Source organism: Elaeis guineensis, chromosome 16 (genome assembly GCF_000442705.2).
Source record: "Elaeis guineensis isolate ETL-2024a chromosome 16, EG11, whole genome shotgun sequence".
In the NCBI taxonomy this organism is placed as follows: domain Eukaryota; kingdom Viridiplantae; phylum Streptophyta; class Magnoliopsida; order Arecales; family Arecaceae; genus Elaeis; species Elaeis guineensis.
The window spans coordinates 34,836,409-34,862,086 of NC_026008.2; the positions used below are offsets into that span (position 1 = coordinate 34,836,409).

The 25,678-nt window shown below is 39.8% G+C and overlaps 1 protein-coding gene across 2 annotated transcripts; it reads left to right on the top strand.

The window, feature by feature from the left end:
* The first annotated feature begins 727 nt into the window (after nucleotides 1–727).
* On the top strand, nucleotides 728–13,600 carry LOC105059480 (monodehydroascorbate reductase 5, chlorplastic). Of its 2 annotated transcripts, none has more exons than XM_010942780.4 (17): nucleotides 728–955; nucleotides 1,042–1,225; nucleotides 1,327–1,426; nucleotides 1,783–1,860; nucleotides 2,127–2,198; nucleotides 3,867–3,985; nucleotides 6,259–6,343; nucleotides 9,394–9,483; nucleotides 10,838–10,939; nucleotides 11,030–11,119; nucleotides 11,959–12,039; nucleotides 12,401–12,472; nucleotides 12,540–12,634; nucleotides 12,738–12,826; nucleotides 12,926–12,988; nucleotides 13,070–13,113; nucleotides 13,289–13,600. In XM_010942780.4, exons 1-17 carry the CDS (start codon nucleotides 946–948, stop codon nucleotides 13,418–13,420), a joined length of 1,506 nt encoding a protein of 501 aa, XP_010941082.1. In that variant the 5' UTR covers nucleotides 728–945; the 3' UTR covers nucleotides 13,421–13,600. The 2 variants fall into 2 exon arrangements, with proteins under 2 accessions (XP_010941082.1, XP_010941081.1); XM_010942779.4 differs by having other exon boundaries at nucleotides 729–955; nucleotides 1,036–1,225.
* The last annotated feature ends 12,078 nt before the right edge of the window (nucleotides 13,601–25,678 follow it).

Consider the following 25,678-nt stretch of genomic DNA (forward strand, 5'->3'; position numbering starts at 1 on the left):
AAAACAGTGGACACTAATTACAAACTCGTTGTATAGATTCATATGAGAACATCTATACTAATCGATAAATGATAGCTGAGGTAGTCTCTCTATTAAAAACGAGAAGCCTCCGATGAGCCTATGAGAAACTTCTTTCCAAAAATTAGCTACTTAGCAATGATGGAGAATATCCTGAAGCTTTCCGTCCAAGATATAATTAATATAATCACATTGACTACTAACATTCTATCAACTTCTAAGTATGCATAAGGTGCTTTTTATTTTTTTGATCTAATATTTCCCTGATAAAATGCTAGAAAAATCAAAAGCTTTAGAACATATCTAACTTTTTAGCAAACATCAAGAATAAAATATTTCTCTATAATGTGGATATGTAATATCAGGATAGATTATGCGTTATGATTAAAGTCATTGACGTCATCTGGTCACAAAATAATGCATGGCGTTGTCTTTGTTGAAATCTATAAGCAAAACAATGTTGAATGACACCAAAATCTGGACTTAGCATAAGCAATAAAAGTGAAGAGCCTAACCAAACCTGCTAAACTGGACACGTCTAATTTATTTGTTGGTGCAAAGTGGTGCAATTTGGACGCGTCAAATTGAGTTAAAATTTTAGACCCGAACTCCATTTGGGTCTGGTCCCGGTCCGGCATGAGGCTGACAGGGACCAGACCCAACCCAGTTGCAAACATTCTGTTATCCCCAACAGTTTTAATCAGACCTGCACACCCTCCCTGCCGTCATCGGAACTCTCTCTCCCCCCTCCCAACGCCATTTTCTGACCTTTGGCTCCCGGCAAGAGCCAGCGACCCCGACAACCTCTGAATTCGAATCGAAAGTAAACTAGAAGACAATTAAAAATATATAATCAAGTAGCCGAAGAATTAAAGAATTATAAAGAAGGAGATCGAAGAAATAGAGCGATCCATTGCTATTTCTCGAATGTCTTCAGGTCCAGTCCACCTCCCTTCTCTCTAAAATCTCTCTATCGTTCTCTAAACCGTAGCCCTAATCTTCGTTCGCTTCTCCTAGGGGCAGTTCTCTGGCGAATGGCGACCTTCCTCTCTCCTTCTTCCTGGGCCGTGAGGCAGGGGAACTCCTTCCTGTGCCCATCCAATCCATCCTCTTTAAAACGGATCCCCAGGTGCCCTCCTTCGATTGGCACTTTCCGTAGATCGCTTGTTGTCGCGGCGTCCTCGAGTTTTGCCAATCAGAATCGCGAGTGAGTTATTGATTTGAAGCTTCTGATGTTTTGAGTTTGATCGTGAGAGAAAAAAAAAAGAAAAGAACAGGTTTGATCGGTTGGAAGTTGGAATCTTTCAGGTTTGTGATAGTTGGTGGAGGGAATGCAGCGGGCTATGCTGCTCGGACTTTCGTCGAGCATGGGATGGCCGATGGTCGGCTCTGTATTGTTTCCAAAGAGGTAGCTCTGTGGTTCCATTTGCTTTTCTTTCGGCGATCGTTGTGCTAAGATTTTTCTTCTGCTTTTTATTAGCTTATTAAGTATAACACTTGTATTTTTTTATACGGGCCGAATGGGCTGGTTTTCTGCTAAATTTCTGTTTGCTTACAGATCTGGTAATTCAACTCTGTTTGATAGAGCTGAGTTTAATTTCGGAAGAAGCTATGATTTTTCTGATTTTTGAATATCTAATAGTGTTTATCGATAGTTATGTGGGTTATTCAGAATCTCCTCTTAATCATTTGATTTCAATCTTCTGTTGTAACTCATCGAAGTATATATTATAATTGTGTATTATAACATTTTTGGTCATCCAGGCTGTTGCACCATATGAACGCCCAGCATTGACAAAAGCTTACTTATTTCCTCCGGATAAGAAGCCAGCACGCCTACCTGTAAGAACTAGCTAACTCTTGGTAGTAGTAGGATTATTTTATGGTAGCACGTGCATAGAGGAAATTGTGAGCTGAAAGAGATAACTCATTTGTTATTGCTGTGACATAAGTGACAGCCAAGGTAATATTACTTTGTAGTAGTCTATGTGGTATTCAATATTGGATGAAACATATAGACTTGTGGACGAATTTATAGGATCTTATATTATTCATTTTGTCTTAATCTAGTGCCACTCATCAAAATTTCCAAATTCTTGTTTTCTTAGGGTTTTCATACTTGCGTTGGTTCTGGTGGTGAAAGACAAACCCCCGAGTGGTACAAGGAGCATGGCATAGAGGTATGTGAAATGATCTTATTCTGTTTGATCTTTTGATCTTAATCAGTTTGCATTAATTGTTAGCCATGCTATTAGAGTATGAATATGCTTTAATATATGAATAGAGATTAACTATGGATGTTATTTAGAGTCAGAATAAACACATCCTCTTGGAGAACATTGAGATTAATAATATTCTGTGATAACACTGACAGCTTCGGAGACATGGAACATCCCATCATACTCAACTGCAAGTCTGCAATTCATCTGTTTTTCTTAAAGAAATTGTCAACACTTCTTTTCATTCATTTATTGTGACTTTCTTTTTTCTTTTTTTTTTAGAGAAAAACATGACTAGGCTTGTGACATGGAATTTCTAGGGTGAATTCACAGAAATGTCAAAGCTTCAATATAATGGCAGAAGAACGAATAATTGAATGTAGAAAAGAGGAGGGAGTTAAGATTTGTTGGCTGCCACAAAAACAAAAGATGTTATCATTCTTCAACAATTTGATTCATTTCCAATGCTGTACTAATGGAGGGTTGAGCTGCCATTTGTTGAGATAATCGATTTTTCTCTTTTAATATGGAATATGGTGTTCCAAGAGTTGCTGGACAAGTCATTTGGGGAGTTTCATAGGAGACCTGATACAAAATTTTGGTGGAAAGGCCAGCTTGAAGGTCCCTAGCAATAAGGATTCCCACGTTCCTCTGTTTGGCTGTTATCAGGCTTACAGGTGGTGGAGGGGAGCTCAGTGTTCTGTGAAGTAATAGATAGGCTTGTAGATGGCTCAGCTACATCATGGAGTTTTGCCTTTTATAAAGTGACTCATGTTGCTATTCTGAGAAAAAGATAACGTCCGCATGAGATTTAAGAGGGAATATTTAAGTAGCTAGTTTTATATTGTTATAAGGAGTTTGTGGATATTCTGTTCGCCTACAAACATAGAAATATCATATGAGGGTTCTAGTGTACTCGAAGTATATATTGTATAAGCTGAGTAGATTTGTTTTCTATGTGCATAGAGCCATAATGGGAACTGACTCAAACATCAGAGGACAAGGTAAGGGTCCCAAATCTTTATCTCCAAGTGATTCAGGTCTGTTTGTAGAAAGATTGAACCTAAACTGTGTTATCCTGTGTCATTCCCAATATAGTGCGGAAAGTTGGTGTTACATTGTTGAGTCAAAACAAAAACTTGACCAAATTACTTGATCCACAGTGTAAAACAAATGGGTTAGATCTTGTTCCTAATTCTCAAACAAAAACTAATTAGTTCAGTTCTTGCTGATGTTGGATTGTGCCATTCCAGTTCATTTGCACTGTAACATCTGGAAGTTGGGGCCTATCATGGATGATTGAGTTAACTGCATTCACCCCACTAGTGCCCTCAATTTGCATATGTAATGGATTAAGTCACATGGAAATGCATGAATATTTATTTTTTATTATAATATATCCATGATCCAGAAATATGGTAAGTCTATAATAGATCTTTGGTCTATATACTTTGTTTCATATATGCAAGTTTTTATGCATGTGTATGCACTTGCATTTACTTGGACAGATTCCATAGTGGCTTACAAGTTACAAGTATGTGATTAAGCTTTTATCATTGTGTTTCTCCTTGTTTCTTGGAATGCTCCAGAGTAGACAGGCCGTAACTCAATCTTGTCTATCATTTCAAGGTGCTATATCAAGATCCAGTGGTAGACTTTGATGTCCAGAAACAAACTTTGACTACATCATCAGGGAAACTTTTGAAGTATGGATCCCTTATAATTTCCACAGGTTGTGCAGCAGTAAGGTATTTCGACAGCTTTTGGTTTATTACCTTTTTCATTTTATTCAAGTTCATGGTTTTTCACGGAAAGTTTATTTATTTAGTGAAATATATGTCTAGTTTCATTTGTGAGATAATTTGATTTTATGCATAATAGAAAGATATCCAACTTAAATTTGAGCAGAAAAGAAAACTTTCAAGATTTTCTATGTAATTGATGGGACAGAATATTAAATATTTTTATATGCTTTTATTTTTTCTATACTATGTGATTCTCTCCTAAATATTAGGAGCCATGACTTAGTATCCAAAAGGTTTTAGCTTTCTTGCTGATTTTGTTGAAAGTTGAAAAATTTTGTAGGTCTACAGCCAACAAAGTACTAGTGGCTGAATTTTAGTGTTTGCTCATTTAAGTTGCATGATGGAGTTTCCTTTTATGCACTCTTCATTCTTTGCATGTAAAAGTACTCTTTAATTTTGAAGTTGCCTTGTTGTTTAGTCTACTCCTTCCACATAATCTTGTGATTTTACTTCACTGACCTCTCTACTTTGACCAATACCTGGATTTTCTATATTAAATTTTTAACCAGTAATCATCATTCTGTTTCATAGAGTCAGCTTTATGGATCAAGCTATACTTGATGAAATCTTGAGTATGTTACATAATCAGCTCTTTACTTGATATGAAACCTTTTGGAATGGGTACTATTGCATGTCCAAGGTAACTTTGAGCCAGAGGGGACCCTGAAATGAACCTGGAATTTATGGTTGTTGGGCAAGAATACTGTGCAGGCCCAAAAGAGTCTAGAGAAAGCATATAGCGGTCTAGTTTAATCTTTTGAGGACCAAAAATTATGCTAGTGATCTAGATTGAACCCTGATTTTCAATTTCTGATATTAGATACAAATAGATATATTACTGGTTGGCCTTTTGAGTTTGTTTCATGCCTATGGGCACTTTTGTGCTTTAAAAGCATGATGATTATTTCCAGATGCACATTTTTAGTAAGATTCCATTCTTTGAATTATAGTATACCTTATATGAAATACATATACCATTCATTATTGTTGTCATAACTTATAATGTCCAAAACTACAGTTTGAATGTGAAACAAAAAATATTTTGGTTGGATCAAGCTCCCCTCACCTCTAATTAAACTAATAGTTTGTATAGAGAGTTGTTCAATCCAAGGCTTTAAATCACATGGGATGGGGCTGTCCTGATTTTTCCATAGAATGGGACATGCCATCGTCCTGCCCCTTTCCGACACTTGGGATAAGGAATATCCCAAGATATGCCGATGGAGATGCTGGGATGATGGTAGGATAGCCACACATAGGATGGTACTTCATCCCACTGCTCCAAGAGACATCTCTCCAAAACTTGAATCCTTGGTTCAAACTTCAAATAAGATAAGTAGCGCAAAATATTTAAACCAAAAATAAGCTTCTCTTGCAAAACTCTAGGAAAACTTTCAGTCCTCTTGCTTTAGGAAAGAGCTGATTCAGAGATGTTGTATCTACAAATGGCTGACCATCTTTGCTTTTCGACATTTGTGGATACTTAATGCTTTCTCATTCAAAATTCATCATCGGGAGATAATTTGTACCAACATCTTATTGATTATGTTATAAATGTTGCATTCATATTTCATACCTTTTTGTGTGGTGTATCGGTGGACCAAGATTTTATGTCCCAGTGGGACAGGGCCATCCTGGCCGTCCCATATGGTTCCTATGAGAAAACAGGATTGTGACAAAGTCGAGACTGAAATCCGTCCATGCGAGGAGAGAAGAAGAAAGAGAAAAGAACAAAGAAAAGAAAGATGAAGAAAAGGAAAAAGTAAAAGGAAAGAAGAAAAATGAAAGAAAGAAAGAAAGAAAAGAAGAAGAAAACAAAGCAAACAAAGAAGAAAGGAAAAAGAAAGAAAAAGAAAAAGGAAAAAGAAAGAAGAAAGAAGAAGAAAAAGGAAAGAAAGGAAGATAGAAAAAAAAAGAAAAAAGAAGAAAAAAGGAAAAAAGGAAAGAAAAAAAGAAAAAAAAAAGGAAAGAAGAAGGAAAAAAAAAGACAGAGATATCTACTAGGATGCATAACCCGGGACCACTATCCGGATAGGATGGGACAGCGGATGTCCCATTTCATAGAGAAACCAGGACACCCCGTGCCATGGTAGTTGAAACCTTGGGGTGGATCAATGATATTTTGAAAGATCAACTAATTTAATAGCATGCCTTCTTTTAATAATACTTGTTTTCAGAATTTGTATCTTTAGGTACTTGGTCTTCTTTGATTTCAGATTTCCAGAGAAGATTGGAGGAGATTTACCAGGAGTTCATTATGTACGTGATGTTGCTGATGCTGATAGTCTAGTGTCTTCCCTGGTATTTGCTGCTGCTTTTGCTAATAATTTTAGTGTTATTGGATCTCTTGAATATATTGCAATGTTAAGATTCCTGAATTTGTACGATAAAAGTTTGATAATCTTTTAAGGTATGTTTTATGGTGCATCTCATTTGTGGTGCTAATGTTTTTTTTTTTCTCCCTTTTAGCACGAGACAATTTGGATCCCCTTATGATCGATCTGGTAGTTCTTATATACAACATTGAGAATCATTTGCTAGTTATAATCTATGTGAAGTAACAGCCACATTCTTCGTCATATATATAGATTGAAAGTAGGATGACCTCATCTTATGCAAAACTCATAGCATATTCAGTACTACAAGAGGGCCTGCTTAGTCTTTCTTTGGCAGAAAAAAGAAAAAAAGAAAAAAAAGAAGCAGCATTAGGGTCATGCTAACACTGTTGTTTGCTTATATGTTTGAGGTTCCAGATGAAGTAGACAATATGGTATATTTGTTTCTTGCAGTTCAGTTTCCGAAAAATAAGACATTTGTTGCACAAACTGCGACATAATTCATTGGTATATGTTTCAGTACCTCTTGTGGTAGAATTTGCCTGATTGTTGTTGTTTTCTACTACCTTTTCAAAATATGTATCCTACGTGTAATTGAAGTGGAATTGTTATGTTATAAGTATATCAATTTTTTGCTTTTCAGAATGTTACAGGTCTAGAGATACATGTCTCTATCACCAATTTTTCCTAAGGATTAGAATTTTCTGGCTTTGAATTCTGCTACATCCTCATTGATGGCTAAGAATCTCTTTGTTGAAGAGTGGTCATTGGGAAATTTGATCATTTCATGTCATGCATGGAAATTGAGGCAAGTTGTTTTAAATATAATGCTTGTATATGATAGGCTGGACTTCGGGGACAATCATATGTGGATGTTAATTGTTTAGCAGCTTCATATTCCTTTTCAGAATAGCACCAGGCATCTCAACATCCTTTCTAGTTGAAAGATCTTTGAACAGGTTGATGACCCCCCTTTTAGCTAGACTCCAATACACAAGACTTCATAGGTAGGTCATTCAGTTTGGGAGCAGTCTCCATTCAATGCTTTATTAGCTGTATACAAGGTTTGCCATACCGTGTCGAACTGGCCGGTACACCCCATCTCGTATCGGACCAGTGGAGAACTGGCACGATTCGGTTGGTAAAATCGGTACACCGGCGGTACCGAAGAAAAAAGAACGGAAAGTGAGAAAGAGAGAGAGAGGAGGGGAGGGAGGGAGGTGGGAGCCCGCCGGAAGCCGCCGGCTGCGGCCGTCGGAGGGCTTTCGAGCCCCGTATCACTCGATAAGACTTTCAAGAGAGCAAGAAAGAGAGAGAGAGCGCTCGGAGGGGGGCGGGGAACCTACCGGACAGACGGTGCCTCCGTTGCGAGGCTCCCGATGGCCGGCGAGCCGATGCTGATGGCTTGAGGGCGGTCGAGCGGGCGGAGCCGCGGAACAGACGGTGCCTCCGTTGCGAGGCTCCCGATGGCCGGCGAGCCGACGCTGATGGCTTGAGGGCGGTCGAGCGGGCAGAGCCCCTCTGCGGCTCTGCCCCCTTCTTCTTTTTCGAAACAGACGACGTCTGTTTCAATTTTTTTTTTTTTTTTTAAACTTATGAAGTCGGCAACTGGGTTGCCGACTTAAGAATTTTTTTTAAAAAAAAAAAATTCGTGAATCCAGCAAATCGTTTGCCGACTTCACTTAAAATCATGTTTTTTTAAAAAATTTGTGAAATAGGGGCGATACCCCTGTTTCACGCCTGCGGCGCCGCGCGCGTGGACTGCGCCCTCCGGCGGCCACGGCGGCCAGTCGGAGGCCGTTCGGCGGCCCCGCCGGCTCCTTCCCCTCCCTCTTTTTTTTCTTCCTCTTTCTCTCTCTCTATTTCTCTCTTTTTTTCTTCCGTTTTGGGTCGTCGGTTCGGTACGGTATGAAACCATACCAAACCGTACCGCCGGCCGGTCGAAACGGCTGGCAGTACCGGTTCAGCATACCTTGCTGTATAGACTTTGTTATTGCTTAAATCCTCATTAAGTCACAGATACAAAATAAGATCTTGAACCATTAGTCTACTTAAAAGCTCAACGATATAAATGCTTCATCTTCAATGACCCTTCTTTTTCTCTCCCTGTATATGCATGGCATAATTCAACTACCATTTTAGATACATGAATGTTCTTTTATAATAAGTGGACCTGGCTCTTTTCTCTTTGAACTAGTGTTGAATGGATATGGATAGGAGAACCAGATTTGGATGTGTGTCCATCTGTCTGACTTGGCAAGGGAAAGTAGTAGAAATAGGGACACATTTAGAAAATAATTTCAACTACAAAATATGTTTAAATATTATAAGGGGATACATTGAGAAAATAATTTCAACTACAAAATATATTTAAATATTATATATAATAAAAAAATTAAAGATATTATTTGTTAAGAGCTCCCAATGTGTATATTTCTTATCCAAGCTTTCCAATTGTTAGATAAATGACTTTAGTAACTAGATCAAACTCATTGTGGAAGAGTCAAACTCTCTACCAATTTCTAAAGGCTATGGTCTGAAAAAAAAAAGAGATAAGTATCCAGGTCTGATGTGTATCTACTTTGCTACATATATTACATGGATTTTGAAAGCTGGATGTGAGAGTCTAGGTAACATATAATTGAACTAGATAAATCTGTGTATAAAGTGAACATGATCGATGTGTATCATAGCACTTTATCAGGGTGTTTTTATGTTTAATTTGGATGCATAGAACTAGTTAGTTACCCATGTTTGTGCGACTTTTTAATGGCTTGAGTTTGATCACTGAAAAAGAACAGCAAATGCTGAGTTATCATTTCAAATTTTAAGTCAGTCCTTTTAGCTCTCATAGCATTCTCTTTGGAACACAGTGACATAATTGTGGCAAGTTTGAAGTAGAAGGCCTCACACTTCTGATGTTTCTTAACACATATGCAGCTATTTGTTCCTGCTTTCTTAGTTCATCAAGTTTATACTAAATCATGATTATTGCAAATTCACCCGGTGTTGTAGGAAAGAGCCAAGAAGGTTGCCATTATTGGTGGTGGCTATATTGGCATGGAAGTAGCTGCTGCTGCTGCTGGATGGAACCTTGATACAACTGTAAGAGTCTATTTTTCAATTGGCATCATCTATACCTTTTTTGCTGAAAGTTAGGTCATTACATTGTTATGATCCTGGCAATCTGGGATCCTGGGAGGGGCAGACTGGGGATAGACCTAACTTTTGGCATTTTTTTTGTATAAAGTGGCTGCCCTTGGACTTTAACCCATGCCGTTATGCTTGTCAGCCCAATCCTTTTGTCATTGCACCAAGCAATGACCCCTCTCTATATGGTGAAAATTATTAAGTCAATTATCATTCCAACTTGTTAGACATTACAAATTCAGCATATAACATCATGTGTTCACGTTAAAACATTGTTAGACGACACACAAAATGTCCAGACTAATGTTTGTGACTTGTTATTTGTTCTTTTAAGAACCTTAAAGCTTAAACATTTATTGCCAAGTCAAGGCAGACAAATATAACCTTAAACATTTATTCAAAGTCAAAGGCAGACAGATCTACTATCTTTAGATTCCTTACTCATTGTTTTTATTTTTTTTTCTTTTGTATCAATATTTCTTGCCGGCACTGGTTTGCTTAGAAAGCAACTGTGCCATAAGAAACACATCCCTGAGTACTGGCAGGGAATGTTACATACACTTGTTAAAACTTTCAGACAGGATATGGAAAAGGTATGATTGGAGAACTATAATTTCTAAGTTAGTGCATCTCTGAACTCATTTTGAGCACTTAACATGATTGTGACTTAGCTACACGGATAATTCCTTCTAACCATCTAAAACATGCATCTCTGGATTCTGTTCCAGTAGAACTTGAACTGACAAATGCACAAAACATTATATTGGCAACTGTATGGTGCTAATTGTATTCCAGATATTTCAAGTCAGATGTTACTTACATAGCACTGTCTTTCCTGATCAGGATCTAATGAGTATAACTTGTCTAAATTGCAATTCTTGTGCAGCTATTCTTCCTTTTCTTGTTATATGACTTGTTTATTAGTTGATCATGTGGTGGTAAATTGGTCCCACAGGAACTTGCTGTTGGATGATCTTTTCCTCTTTATTATATGAAATATATTTTTAACAGTAGTTATGATTTAAAATGTCAGATTTTCCATTTTCTCCTTTACTGTTTTTTGTCAAGTTCAACTATGTTCTGGTTGTGACATTATCTCTTGATTTAGTTTCCAACTGTCTATACACAGACTTGATATACATCGTATTCTGTTTTAATGAAATGTTGCTTTTATGGGGCTGATTGTGTGGCACAAGATCTAAAATGAAAAGGATAATTGTTGGCATTGAGAGGCTTTTTTTTTTTGTTAATTTTTGCTCTAACTGTTGCTCTTGTTTTTTGTTCTTACTACTGAAAATTTTCTGCATAGCTCATATTTCCCGAGGAGCACATAATGCCAAGATTGTTTACACCTTCTCTTGCTCGGAGATATGAAGAGCTTTATCAAAAAAATGGTATCTGGTTTGCAAAGGTAATTTACCATTTCGTAAATCATAATGATATTGTTTGTTGTCAGAAACTATTGATGCCTTTATTCATAAAACTTTTTTTATTCTATCAGGGAATTCTTATTGACAAATTAGAAGCTGGTCCTGATGGAAGAGTGGCTACCGTTGTTCTTAAAAATGGATCCACCATAGAAGCAGACACGGTATCACTTTTTGTTGCTTGCAATATTGGGCCGCAGCTTTGCTTTGGAGAGTTTGGCTTTCTAAATTTCTGAATCTGAATTTTAACATTAATTTGTTCCCTTCCCCCAATGATATGGCATATGAGTTAAGCATTCCAGTTCTCATTGTTGAAATTAAATAGGATACTTTTCATTCGCAATTTACAAATTTTAATAATGCATTTTAGAAAAAAAAATGATACTTCTTTTGTGATATTTCCTATCATTTCAGTTCAAAGTCAGATAGTAAATTGTAACTTTTTTTAATTAATGCTACATTAGTGTTTGCTCCTACATTTGGTGTGCCTTGGGGAAGGACTTGGGTACTTAAGCATAGCCAAGGACCCCAGCTAACATAACCTTCCAGCTAGCCTTTTTGAGCAAGGTCATGGTTTTCTACAAGTGAACCTTGTAATGGAATATATGAGTTCAGGTTAATAGTATCCCCCAATTAATGTTTTGGATATATCTTGAAATGTATCTGGGTATTACAAGCAATATGATTTTGTTTTTTAAATTTGCTTTTCTACTTTCTGATCTTTTAGTGATTGTGCAAAGATGTCAATCTCAGCTTCTAAAGAAGAATGTACATTTCAATCATCATGTAAAAGGAGTATTATCCTCTTTTATAGATTCAAAGACTTCCAAACCCTCCTTGTCATACACAATATCTGTTGCTTTTACTAGATAAATTTTCAGTAAATATTATCAGCTGCTATCTTCTTTAACCAATGAAAATTTAAGTTGCAGTCTCATTAAATGTTTACATGAAGATTTCAAAACTAAGTTACTCAAATGATCTTATGCACTCACAAATGCAGGTCATTGTTGGAATTGGTGCGAAGCCAGTTGTCAGCCCCTTTGAGGTTGTTGGGCTGAACACAGATGTTGGTGGAATACAGGTCCAAGAATTTTTGTCATGCTTTTTGTAACTTTATGCATTTATGATTCACCAAAATTTTGCAGATATTTATAATTATCAAGTCTTTTAGTTTAATTTTGACTGTCTTTTTCCTTTGACTTATTGACATTCAATCAAGTCAAAGGTGCTGTTAATTACCATTCTTGAAAACTTCTACCCTTTGTATTCTTGATGTTCAGTAAATATGCTTTTTTTTGTATGATTCATGATGCATGAATACTGCTTCCAGAATGGCTATATACAGGATGATTTCTTTAAGATTTGAAACTTTGAAATCTGCACTTGTACTAGCATGAATTAGAACGTAATAATTGATCTGATAATGTCTTCTTTTTTCACAGGTTGACAGCCTTTTCCGAACAAGTGTACCTGGTGTTTTTGCTGTCGGAGACGTAGCAGCGTTTCCCTTGAAGGTAACACATGCTTTTGATCCCCCCTCATCTAAAAGCACCAAGAAAGTGAGGAGATTTTCCTGAACAGATCTATGACCGTATGGCACGAGTGGAACATGTTGATCATGCTCGAAAATCGGCACAACATTGTGTTAGGACACTTCTAACTGCGCATACTCAACCGTAATTTTATTCACCTCCTCTGAAGCCCACTGATTTGCATAATCTTCTTTGATGCGGTATTCCTTTTTCCCAGTATTCATATGATGTCTTGCATATAATCCAGATATGACTATCTGCCATACTTCTATTCAAGGGTTTTTGAGTATGAGGGAAGTGCAAGGAAAGTTTGGTGGCAATTTTATGGAGACAACGGTAAGAGTTTTAAACCAAAAATTGACACGTCATATCTGGAAATTGAAAGATGATCTTACCATCATCCATTAACTTGGTCTTGTCTTTTACTTGAAGCAGTTGGTGACACGATTGAAGTTGGAAATTTTGACCCAAAGATTGCTAATTTCTGGCTCGATCCTGGTAGTACATGTGAACTATTTTATGCGGTCTCTAATTTTGGTTTAAACTTTTTATTGACATTTGAAGAATTTGCACTTGCAGATAGCAGACTGAAAGGAATGTTTCTTGAGAGCGGAAGCCCAGAGGTAACTATAAGCTCTCATTCTTAATTGGACATTCCTGAGATGTAGTACATGATTAGATCTTTGAATGTTGAGGAAGAATGAATTGATTTCACGTAATTAGATACTTGACACCATTGAATGTGGATGGGTCCTCTGTAAAATATTTAACTTCATAGCTTGCTGTCATACTTTTCAGGAGTTTGCACTTCTTCCTCAACTTGCTAAATCTCAGCCGGTTATTGATAAAGCTAAGCTTAGAAGCGCATCTTCTGTCGAGGATGCTCTAGAGATTGCTAGAAGCTCCCTCCAGATTGGTGGCACAGTCTAGTATGGGAATCATGCAAATTCCGTTTCACCAATAATGTAAGCCATCATGGCAGTTTTCATGAATATTTTAAATCTACGTTTCAGGTTTCTGATCGTTGTCTTGCGTTAATAATTTTGATTTATATTTGATATCTTTGTATAAGTGGTTACTCTGGTTATTATTGGATGCTGCTTTTGTGAAGTAGCTTGAAAGCTTTTTCCTTTTCTTTTGTTCTATTTCGAGCAAAATGTTTCCAGTTAGGGTTATGCCATTTGGATTTAAGGTCATAGAGACACCGATGAAAGAGGCTCGAGATAGAGATAAATTTAACACTGATAGTCTTTGTTGGGGGAAAATTTGTATAGACCGAAAATACGAAGAAGCCCAAGACCTAGAATTGCTAGGCCCAACTTCGAGAAGTACTAAGCCGTGGTCGACTCGTGATCGACCTCCACCTAAGATAATGTGCGGCCGGTCCATAACTTTCCATCCCATGGATAGGGAAAGGCTAATTTCGAGGAGTTGTCGGTTAACCTCGACGAGTTCCATTCGAGATAATCAGTGGTTCCCTCTAGGTCTGCTTGTTAGTACCGGCCTTCGAGGCTATCAGTAGAGGACATGGACTATCCAGAGGTAGGTTCACAGTCCGTCATGTCCGACTGAGCAATCGTCGATAGATAAGCCTCGCGCTTGTCAATTAGTCTGATTCTAGACCAAGGGTTCCTTTTTTGAAGGGGGTAGTCATGATATCCAACTCTCTTCTGCCCTATCTATCAATGATTTGCTAGTAACTTAGTGACTGTCGACACCCCTCCATCGATCGATCACCATTGATGACCCTTCGAATGCTGTTGATGAGATCTCGGATCAATTCGATCGATCTGAATGCGTCGACCAATCAGACCATCCGAACAACCAGATAAAATATCCTAATGATTTTTGGAAGGTGGCAGATAGAATATTCTGACTAACATCCAGAAGGTGGTCATGTGGCGCTATGGACATCCACGACTAACAACCTGATTAGTGGATGGACAGCGGGTAGTCTACCTTGACAGCTTATAGTTCTAGACCTAATGACCTCGGAGCTCCGTTTATAAGAAGACACGAAAAGGGGGATCCCAAGTCAACTCACCAATCTGCCTCTCACACTCCTCCCTTTATTGAACGAGATACTGATTTGAACATTGAAGGGTCCCCATCGGAACTACCTCCGATCGGAATTTTTTTTGCAGGTCTCACCCCAGAGAAATCGATCTCGATCATTTACTCCAGCTCCTTCGGCATCGACTGAAATCTCACACCAACAGATTGGCGCTAAAAGAAGGATCTGTCTCAACTTGGTGGAATGCAGATCGAGACAGAACAATTATGGCACCCAGGAGAACTTCATTCCGTTGCACCAACACTTTTGTACAATCGAAAAAGAGCCAAGTTAACCATGCGGCTCATCGGTATTATGGCACCCAGGAGAACTTCATTCCATCGCACCAACACTTTTGTACAATCGAAAGAGAGCCAAGTTAACCATGCGGCTCATCAGTGGCTGCGGGAGACCCTCCACCTCCGCAACCGATGGTGGTGGTGGCGAAGCAGTTCAACCTACTCTTTCAATAGGTTCAGATTCTGATAGCCACTATCCAGTCGATCCAAGCCACCCCGACGCCCTTATTGGTGGGGTCGTCATGTCATCAGGCCACTCCGATTCCACCATCAGCAGTCTCGCAACCAAATCTAGTACCACAAGTGGCACAGCCACCGTCTGAATAGCCATCGGTCACTCCACAGAGTTCTGGGAGGAGGCAGACCCACCAGGGCCACCCTAAGAGTCTAGAATCAGAGCGACTGCGGTCTCAAAGTCTCCGATCGGGGTACGACTCGACTCCCGATCATTGATCTCCACAGTAGTCAGGGGCCTATATGGCTCGAGACCCCTACGTCGAGCGGCATCTTCAAGATTTGGACCAACGGATTGAGGCAATGTGCCACTAGGAGCCAGCACCGTATGATGGGTTCAGCAACGACCCGCCTTTCGACTCCTGGATTATGCAAGAGCCTCTACCTCGTCACTTCAAGGTTCCTCAGCTAGAGAGCTACGACGGAATGGCGGATCCCATCAACTATCTGGAAAGCTTCAAAGCAATGATGCTCCTTCATGGGGCAATTGATGCAATCCTGTATCGATCATTCTCCTTCACCTTAAAGGGGGCAGCTAGGCACTGGTATTCTAGTTTGAAGCCGATTTCGATCCACTCATTCGAGCAACTGAGCCGATCTTTCGTTGGTTATTTTGTCAGCAGCCGATAGTAGTAGAAGCAGCCAGACTACCTTCACACTAGCAAGCAGAAGGAAGGGGAGAACATCCGATCATTTGTCGGCTGCTTTAATGCGGCTGCGCTTGAGGTTCAGACCTAGACCAATCAGTTGCGATGTCCATATTGATAAGCGGACTCCAAAAGAACGACTTAAAAAAGTCGATAAAAATCTATCCTCGAGACTTTTCCGATATGCTGGTCAGAGTGGAGAAGTACGTTCGCATGGAGGAGGCCTTCGCAGAGGACGAGACCCCTGCTAGTTTCGCTGTGGGGGGAGAAAAAAATATGCTAAACAAGGAACCCTTGCCTGCGAAGGAGAAGACGTGCCAGCGCTCAAGGTTGCCCCCTCACCATCAGAAGAATGGAGCCCTACGTGACCATCGTCAAGGAAGTCCTCCGAGGAAGAATCGGCGTGCCCTATCACCACCAAGGAAATACAACAATTATACCCCACTGAACACACCAAAGACTCAGGTGCTTATGGAGATCGGAAGGCAGCTCCCAGAGGCTAAGAGGCTGCCGATGCATTTGGCTCAGAGGGATCCAAACAAGTATTATCTGTATCATCGAGATCATGACTATGATATGGAGGACTGTATTCAGTTCTGGGATGAGATCGAGGACCTTATTAGGCGCGGCCGTCTCGATCGATTTATCCAATGTCGAAAGGAGCAGCGAGAGGATCGATGAAGATTGCCCCAGCCAGCAGGACCACTACCACAGATTGAGAAGTAGGAGGATTGACCCTCAATCGGTGCCATCAACACCATCATTGGGGGGCAAAGTAGCAGCAGTGTCGGCAGAGAAGGAAAAGCAGCAAAGAAGTGGTGGACTGAGGAACTCATAACCTTCACCGAAAAAGATTGCTAAGGAGTTCAGTTCTCACATAACGATGTGGTGGTTGTAACCCTTAATATTGAAAATTATGATGTACGCCGCATCTTGATAGATAATGAAAGTTTCACTGATATTTTAATTTATAATGCCTTATAAAAATGAGATTATCTACCGACCAGTTGGGGAAAATAAATTCCCCACTCGTCAGATTTATCGGAGATGCCATTCCGGTGGAAGGGGTTATCACCTTACCGACGAAGGCTGGTTGCTTTCCCCTTCAATCCATCGCCTAGATCGACTTCTTGGGCATCTGGGCCCCTTTGGCATATAATGCAATCCTCAAACGATTAGGCCTTAATGCACTCCAAGTTGTCATGTCCATGTACCACTTGAAGATGAAGTTTTTTGATGACGGGGGGGAGTTGGAGAAGTCTGTGGAGATCAAGACTTGGCATGCTACTGCTACAACGTTACCCTCCAAGGAGGTATCCCAATCGAGTCTTACCTCATCGAAGGGCTAGACACTCATGATGAGTTAGCTGAGGAGTGCGGGACTCCAGCTGAGGAGCTCATATCCATCCCCTTGGTGGATGGAAATCAAGAGCACACCGTCCAGATCGAATCGAGTCTAGATCAGGTGATGAAAGCTCAGCTAACCTCTTTTTTGTGGAAAAACATAGATGTCTTTGCTTGAACGCCAACTGATATGCCGGGTATTGATCTCTTAATGATGGTGTACCAACTCAATGTGAACTCGCGACATCGTCCAGTTAAGCAAAAGAAGTGAAGTTTTGCGTCTGAGCGACAGAAGGCGATCACAGAGGAGTTGGACAAGCTACTCCAAGCAGGCTTCATCAAAGAGACGACCTACCCCGAGTGGATCCCAAATGTGATTATGGTAAAGAAGGAGAATGGAAAGTAGCGCATTTGCATCGATTTCATCAACTTGAATAAAACTTATCCGAAGGATAGCTACCCTCTACTAAGGATTGATCAGCTGGTTGATGCCACGTTGGGTCTTGAGCTCCTCACTTTCATGGATGCCTTTTTTGATTATAATCAAATCCGGATGGCATCTGAAGATGAGAAAAAAATAACTTTGATTACTGACAGGGGCTTTTTTTGTTATAGAGTTATGCTCTTTGGCCTGAAAGATATAGGTGCAACTTATCAGCGCCTCGTGAATAAAGTCTTCAAAGATCAAATCGGACAAAACATGAAAGTATATGTGGATGATATGTTTGTCAAAAGTAAATCCACAATGACCCACATCGAAGATCTCAAAGAAGCCTTCGCCATCCTTCGAAGGTATCAGATGAAGCTGAATCTGACAAAGTACATTTTTGGGATAATTTCTAGCAAGTTTCTCGATTTCATGGTCTCCAAGCGAGGAATCGAGTTCCATCCGAAAAAAATCAGAGCCGTCCAAGAGATGACCCCTCCGAGAACAATCAAGGAGGTGCAGCATCTCATGGAAAGAATTACCACCCGGAATCGATTTGTTTCGAGCTCGATCGAGTGATGCTTGCCCTTCTTTCAGACTTTGAGGCAGCTGAAGAACTTCTAATGGATTGATGAATGCCAGAAACCCTTGACCGACTTAAAGAACTATCTCAGCTCTGCCCCTTTGCTAGGCAAACCTAATCCAGGTGAGGAGCTATTTTTGTACTTATCTATTTCTCCTACAGCGATAGGTGCAGTGCTTGTCCAAGAGTGGGATAGGATCCAGAAACCAATATATTATATCAATCAGACCTTAAGAGATGCGGAGACCCAATATTTGAAGCTTAAAAAGTTGGCCTACACCCTTCTTTTTGCCGTTCGAAAGCTTTGACCATACTTTCAAGCTCACTCAATCATTCTTCTGACAAACCAACCACTAAAAAGCATCCTTCATTGTCTGGATACATCAGGATGAATTGCAAAATGGATGATAGAGCTCTCTTATTCGATATCCAGTACCACCCACAGCCGTCAGTCAAGGCTCAGATTCTAGCCGACTTCGTGGCCAAATGCACCATTTCGAACGAGTTGAAAGAACCTGAGGAGATCGAATCCTAGAAATTGGCTCTCGAGGATCCCCCCGAGTTCAGTTCAGATATGTGGGAGCTATATGTGGATGAGTCGTCTAGCTCTGTAGGGTTAGGAGCAGGATTGATCCTCTTGAGCCCAGATAGGATTGTCGCTGAGTATGTCCTTCATTTTGAGTTTCCTGCAACGAATAATGAGGCAGAATATGAAGCTTTAGTGGCTAGACTTAGGATCACCAAGGAGTTGGAGATACAAGATCTGAAGGCTCATAGTGACTCCCAACTAGTCGTTGGACACATCCAAGAATATGGTGAAGTACCTTCAGAAGATCAAGAATCTAGTGTTAGAGTTTAGAAACTTCAAAATTCAGCAAATATCCAGATTGGAGAACTCTCGCACCGGCTTATTGTCAAAACTGGTGACATCAGCCCCGTCTGAATTGCTACAAAGAGCCTTCTTCAAGACACTGAGTAAACCATGCACGGAGGAGCCGATAGCGATAATGCAAATGGATGAAGAGCCCTGCTGGATGGACTCCCTAATCAGTTATCTCAGAGACAGAACTTTGCCAGCAGATCGAAAGAAAGCTCGAAAAATAATATACCAGTCGTCCTGATATTTTCTTTATGAGGGGAAGCTATACAAAAGATCATTTTCTCTGCCATTCCTTAAATGTCTGCAGCTGACTGAAGCTGAATATGTCCTGAGAAAGGTACATAAAGATGCATGCGGAAGCCATGTCGGGAAGTGGATGTTGGCCTATGAACTCCTCCGACAAGGCTATTATTGGCCGACTATGCAACAGGATGTCCAGGACTTAGTCATACGGTGCAATCAGTATCAGCATCATTCAAATATACAGTACCTGCCTACCACACCAATCACTCCTATATGTGCGCCATGGCCATTCGCACGATGGGGGATGGACATCCTCGGTCCCTTCCCTCTGGCATCGGATCAGCAAAAATTTTTGCTTGTTGCCGTACACTACTTCACCAAGTGGGTGGAAGCAGAATCGTTGGCCCATCTTACTGACGCAAAAGTGTAGACTTTGTTTGGAAGTGCATTATTTATCGGTTCAGACTTCTTCGAGTATTAATAATCGATAATGGGCATCAATTCATCGGGTCCAAACTGGAACGGCTTTGTGAGAAGCATGAAATTTCACATCAGCTCACCTCTGTAGCTCATCCTTAGGCAAATGGAGAGGCGGAGGTGACAAACTGAACCATCCTGCAGGGTCTGAAGTGGAGATTGGGCAGAGCAAAGGGAGCATGGACCGAAAAACTTTACCATATATTATGGGCATATCGAACGAAGCAGAAAGTTCTGACGGGAGAAACCCCTTCAGTCTTGCCTTTGGAGTCGAAGTGGTGGTCCCTATTGAAGTCAGAATCCCATCAACACGAGTCAAGAATTATGATGAGCAAACCAATGCTAAAAGGTTACGTGCGGATCTGGATTTACTGAAGGAAGTCCGAGAAAGAGCTCGCATCCAAATGGCTGCCTATCAGCATTGAGTGGTCCGATATTATAACTCAAGAGTCAAAGAGAGTACTTTAGGATCGGAGATCTAGTTCTACATAGAGCAGAAGTTTCCCAATCAGGTAAGCGAGGCAAGCTAGTACCAAAATGAGAAGGCCCCTATCAGGTGGATGAAATTGTCAAGCCAGGAACCTATCGTTTGAAGCAACTAGATGGAGCCCTACTTTTTTGACTATGAAACTCTAAGAACTTTCGGATGTATTATCAGTAATGTACCATACCATCTCCTTCGATAAAGAGTTTTTGTTTCTTCAAGTCATTTTCTTGTCTACTTGTTGACTTGCAGTCTGGACAGCACGGTCTTTGATTGGTCTGGCCTTTAATCGGCATGTAGAAGCTTTTGATCGATTTTAAGATAACACGACCTTTGATCGATCAAATCTTTGATCGGTCTGTAGAAAGAGCCTTTAATCGACTTTAAGACAACACAATTTTTGATCGGTCTGACCTTTGATCGATCCGTAGAAGGAGTTTTTGATCGACTTTTAGACAATACGATCTTGGATCGACTTGGTCTTTGATTAGTCCATAGAAGAAGTCTTTGATCGGCTTTTAGACAATACAATCTTTGATTGGCCTGGCCTTTGATTGGCCCATAGAAGGAGCCTTTGATCAGCTTTAAGACAACATGACTTTTGATCAGCCTACCTTTGATTGATCTATAGAAGGAGCCTTTGATCAGCTTTAAGACAATACGACCTTTAATTGGCCTGACCTTTGATCAATCCATAGAAGGAGCCTTTGATTAGCTTTTAGACAATATAGCCTTGGATCGGTCTGACCTTTGATTAGCCTATAGAAGGAGCTTTTGATTAGCTTTTAGACAATATGACTTTTGATCGGCCTGATCTTTGATCGGCCCATAGAAGTGGCCTTTGATTGGCCTGACCTATAACAGGCTTTAAGTTGAGATGGCCTATGCTCGGCCTAACTAAAGGAGCTTTCTATTGACCTCACATGAGTCAACAATTCTTAATCGGCCAGGAGCGCTAATTCCATGCATACGTACACAAAGACATGTGGTGATAGAATTTAAACTCGCTTTTTGACTGATAACAAAAGTTTCTACAATGACGATGGTCCAAGCATTGCACCAAAAAATGATAAATAAAAATACACAACAAAGGTCAAGCTGACTCTACGTCCGTTCAAAGAAAATCTTTCGTAAAGGATCGAAATTCGGGTGTGGCGATGCCTCTCCTACATGAGCATTATAGCTCTTGAGGTGGTGGGAATACCTATGAGTTTGGCTCGGAGTCTTGTCCGCTGCGACTCACTAACTGTCGAGCTAAGGTCGAAAGGCCCCTTTTTCCCACCTTGGCCCCGATGTCGTGAGCTTTGGTCTTGGAAGAAACCACAACCCCAAAGCTCGAGTGGAAACCTCCATCGCCTTCCAGGCAAGATTTTCCTATTCTTCTATCGGACGATGCGGACTACCCACCACTTCCACCACGGAAGAGATGCAAGAGGCAGGTCGATCATCCAAATGGAGGAGGAGAAAGAAGAACTCTCACGGCTAGTAGCCGACGGCAACCGTCGCCCTTGTTCCGTCCCAAAATTGGAGCCCGACCCAACCGGAAGCCAGGCGGGGCGCTAGCAATAGTGGATGGAGACTACATCCAGATCGCTTCAATAGGCCATTGAGGGCCCTGTAGAGGAAGCCCCCAAGTAACGGCGACTGTGGGCCCCCTTGGGAGCAACCGCACGATCTGATGGCCATCCTTATTGGAAGCACATGCTCCACGGAGACCCCACCAGAGCCTGCCACTGATCAGGCCCATTCTAAGCATGACACCGGACAATCCCTGAGGGCGGTGGATCCACACTCCTGTAGAACAAGATAGCCATTTTCAAGACCTCCCATGCCAACCTGGAGCTTGCGAGATGACTCCACTCACTCAAGCAACCGCCTGTGGCCTCAGTCAGGAACAAAGGTTCCGCCACCCACAGAGAAGCTATTCCGCCACACCATGGCGGACAGAACACAAACTTCTATCCTGAAGCGGATAGAGGAAGGAGTCGTCTATAAAAAGAGGAGCATCTCGTAACTGCTCCTATTAGATCGCACCACGTGTCGACCAGGGATTAGTCGCAGGTACCACCTCAACTGACACGCATTTAATTCAGACATAAAGGGGTGGTTGCACTGCTTCCTTCCCCCTTTGCCAAGCTTTCAAGGCGACGAGCATTTAATGCAGGTGCAGATGTACAAAAACACCTCGAAAGTGATGCACAACCCTTATGAGGACACTAGCTCTTCATATTCTCAAATGGTACATGCAAAACTACTCTCTTCGTCTGATCAAAGCTCGGACTTGAGAGTAGAGGGTGATGCATGTCATAGCACATCAAAATTAATTCTACTCACTACTATATAAATAGGATGAGTCAGGATCGTATCTGCAGGGATCTTAGTTGATTATTTCAAAAATACAAAAGAAAAGAATAATAGATTGCAAAAAACTAAGAATGAAATATGGAGATTGCAATAAAAATATTTTTCATTGATCAAATAAAGAAGTATATATAATGGAAAAGAAATAAAAGTTCGATGCAAGACAACTAAATCAAGTTGATCTTCTTGCTGCGCCTGATAGTAGATGTTTCTCCTTGAATTCTTTCATCTTCCTTCGTGCAGATAGCGGCAGGATGGCTGAAAGGCTTAATACAGGAACTCCAAGAAAGAAAGGTAGATGGTAGTATTGGAATATAAAAAAAAGATAGTAGCACTAGGATTAGGACCTCTTTTAGATTTGATGGAAGGCATGCTAGGGTTAGTATCTCCTTTAGACTTATAGAGAAGAAAGAAGGAGAGATGGGGGCAGCAGCTTGGAGAGAAACTTAGGCATTGGCTTGATGGGAAGAGAGAAAGGGAGGAGCTTTGATGGAGAAGAGGAGAAAGAGAGAGGGGAGAAGATGAAGAACTCCATAAGGGGGCTGATGGATTGAGAAAGGAGGACTGGGGTGTATTTATAGAGAGGAGGCTAGGGTTTCATGAAAAGAGAGGTGGGAGCGTGAATAAGGACCTTTGGATCTTCATATTGTTTCTCCTCCATTGATCAATAAGTCGCATTCACACTTGGATATTCATAAAAGTAATTTTTTAATCTGAGCCTTTAAGATTTAAGTCGTGTTCATACTTGATTCTATTTATCTTTTAATCTGGGTCCTTGATTGGAGAGATTGCTTTTTGACCCTTAATCTTTAAGTCGCGTTCACAATAGAATGGGAGTTGGTTGCCTAGTTTCCTCAAATCTGATCCGATTTGAGTCCAATTTGAGTCGTATGAACCCAAACTCCTGATTACCTGCAAAATAGATTAGAGAGTATCAAATTCTTAATAAATAAAATAGAATTAAATAGAATTATATACTTTTAGTGACTTAATTCAAATATTCATCATACCCCCCAACTTGAATTTTACTCGTTTTTGAGTAAAATAGATACATTAGCATTATACACCAAATTATCCTTGAATCAAAAGTTATCCTAGTCATTCCTAACGATAGCTGATACCCGACTAGATCATTAAAGAGGTACTTCATTGGATTATCAATTCGACCCAATTAGTGATTGAGTATTAGCCATAAAAATTTTTAGAGATCTTCTTTCACCAACTTCTCACTCTACTCTTTAAGTCTTCTAGCTTACTATGGATTTGATGTAGTGTCTTTTTGCAGTTTATTCTCCTTATTCTCTCTCTTTTTTTTAAATTTTTTTTTTGAAAGAATATTTTCATGTATAGTCGGTGCAATATCCTAACCCCTTAATCTTTCTAATTGACTCTTGTAGCGAACTTTAGGCCAATGACTCCCAAACCAGTTCGCTTTAGGGCATTAGGTGTAAAACACCCCTCTGGCTTACTGACTTGAATCAAAAAGACTACGAGTTAAAACTAACTATACAAAAGATTTCTTCACATTCTCACCTTTTAATGCGAACAACAATGCTTACTTAGGTGAAGGGGCCTGATTACTTAGTAAGAAATGCTAATTTTTTTTTTTATTAAGGTAGACTTTTGCATACTTTGACATTATTAATCGAGATAGACAAGAAGAGGATTCTAAAATTATTCCAAAATTTATTTTGGTCTAAATCCTACAATTTATTGAGTGTTCTTAATAATTTTCTCCTTGATATCTCTAAAATTATCTAGACCGTCAATTACTCATTGATTAGGATACCTGATTAACTTTAAATCAAGATAAAATTGAGGTATATAAAACTAATTATTTCTGACCATATTCAAGGACTTAATTAAATTAGTTATTCTCCTCCCAACTTAATTTTCATTGTCTTCAATGAAAGAAAAGAATCATAACAAAGCTAAAATTGAATGTAACAAGGAAGGACACCATCTGAGTTCGATGTGTGCATTATTGATTCAGAGGTCTTTCATTTCTGGATGTGGTGTGTTCTTGATTTCAGCTAGTGTGAATGTGGCTCTCCCCCCAACTTAGCTAGTAGCATTACTCATCCACTCCACTATAGAGATTCAACTTAGCTAATTATCTTTCTAGAGATTCTTATAAAATGAAAAGAAACTAAAAATATTGCATAAGCTGAATTTTCTTCCAACAAGCATTAAGTTTAACATCTTCAGCCAGACGCTATGAGGGAGTCCCACCTATAACCAACTTGGGTATGTCCCTCAAAGTTTCAAAAGGATAAGACTAATCAGGAGGCTTTGTCATCATAGCCAAAAAATATTTATGGAATGCTCTATAATGATTAGTCCAGATCAATAGAATGTACTAGACAAGCATGCAATACTAGAGACTAACAATATTCTCATAATTTTTTTGATGACCAGGAAGGGATTGTGTTTGTTGAACCGAGATTAGGATTGATAGTTTAAGAGATTCTTCAATTATAACCTGATCTACTCTAATCTCTGTCTCGAATATGGCATGTTTCGGCATCATCTCTTCTCAACTATAGCATAGTATTTTTTCCAAATTAATACTAAATCTATCTCCATTTATCGTTTTAATACCATAGAAAGATTTTGGAGATGGTTTTTGAAAGTAATGCCAAAAATGGAGAAATCAATCATAAAAATCTCAATATCATTGTCCCTCATTTTAGAGATATCCCATCCAACAGCTTCTTTATGTACTTTTAGAATATCTATAAGTTGGACTTCCTGATTAGGAATCACTAGAAGGGTGTCAGTGGGTGCGTTAGGAAGTGACTTCAGTTCTAGAGCAGGTGGTGATTCTAACAAGAGAGCTATTGAGGGGTTAGATGATAGTTCATATTTTTTGATCTAAAGTAGAATGATTTTAGGATAGGGCGCATCGACTAGATCATTTATTTTTATGATATACTCATCGATATCAAAATTATCTACCCCGAAGTGAGCTAAACAGGGATCTAAGAAATCTTGAGAGAGAATTATGGGTGTAACTTTCTCTATTATGTTATTCATTTGTTATCTTTGGAAAGTCTCAATTAATTTTATTTCATCAATTTATCCTCCTTTCCTATTACAAGGAATAGATGATTCTAGGATACTTGAGAATGGAACCATAGATAGGTAAGGTAATGA

What these genes read in the sequence shown, in the direction of transcription:
- LOC105059480 (XM_010942779.4), top strand. An exon ending in ATAGTCTAGTGTCTTCCCTG is followed by an intron (nt 6,344 to 9,393) that starts GTATTTGCTGCT and finishes CCGGTGTTGTAG; the next exon opens with GAAAGAGCCAAGAAGGTTGC. An exon ending in GATGGAACCTTGATACAACT is followed by an intron (nt 9,484 to 10,837) that starts GTAAGAGTCTAT and finishes TTTTCTGCATAG; the next exon opens with CTCATATTTCCCGAGGAGCA.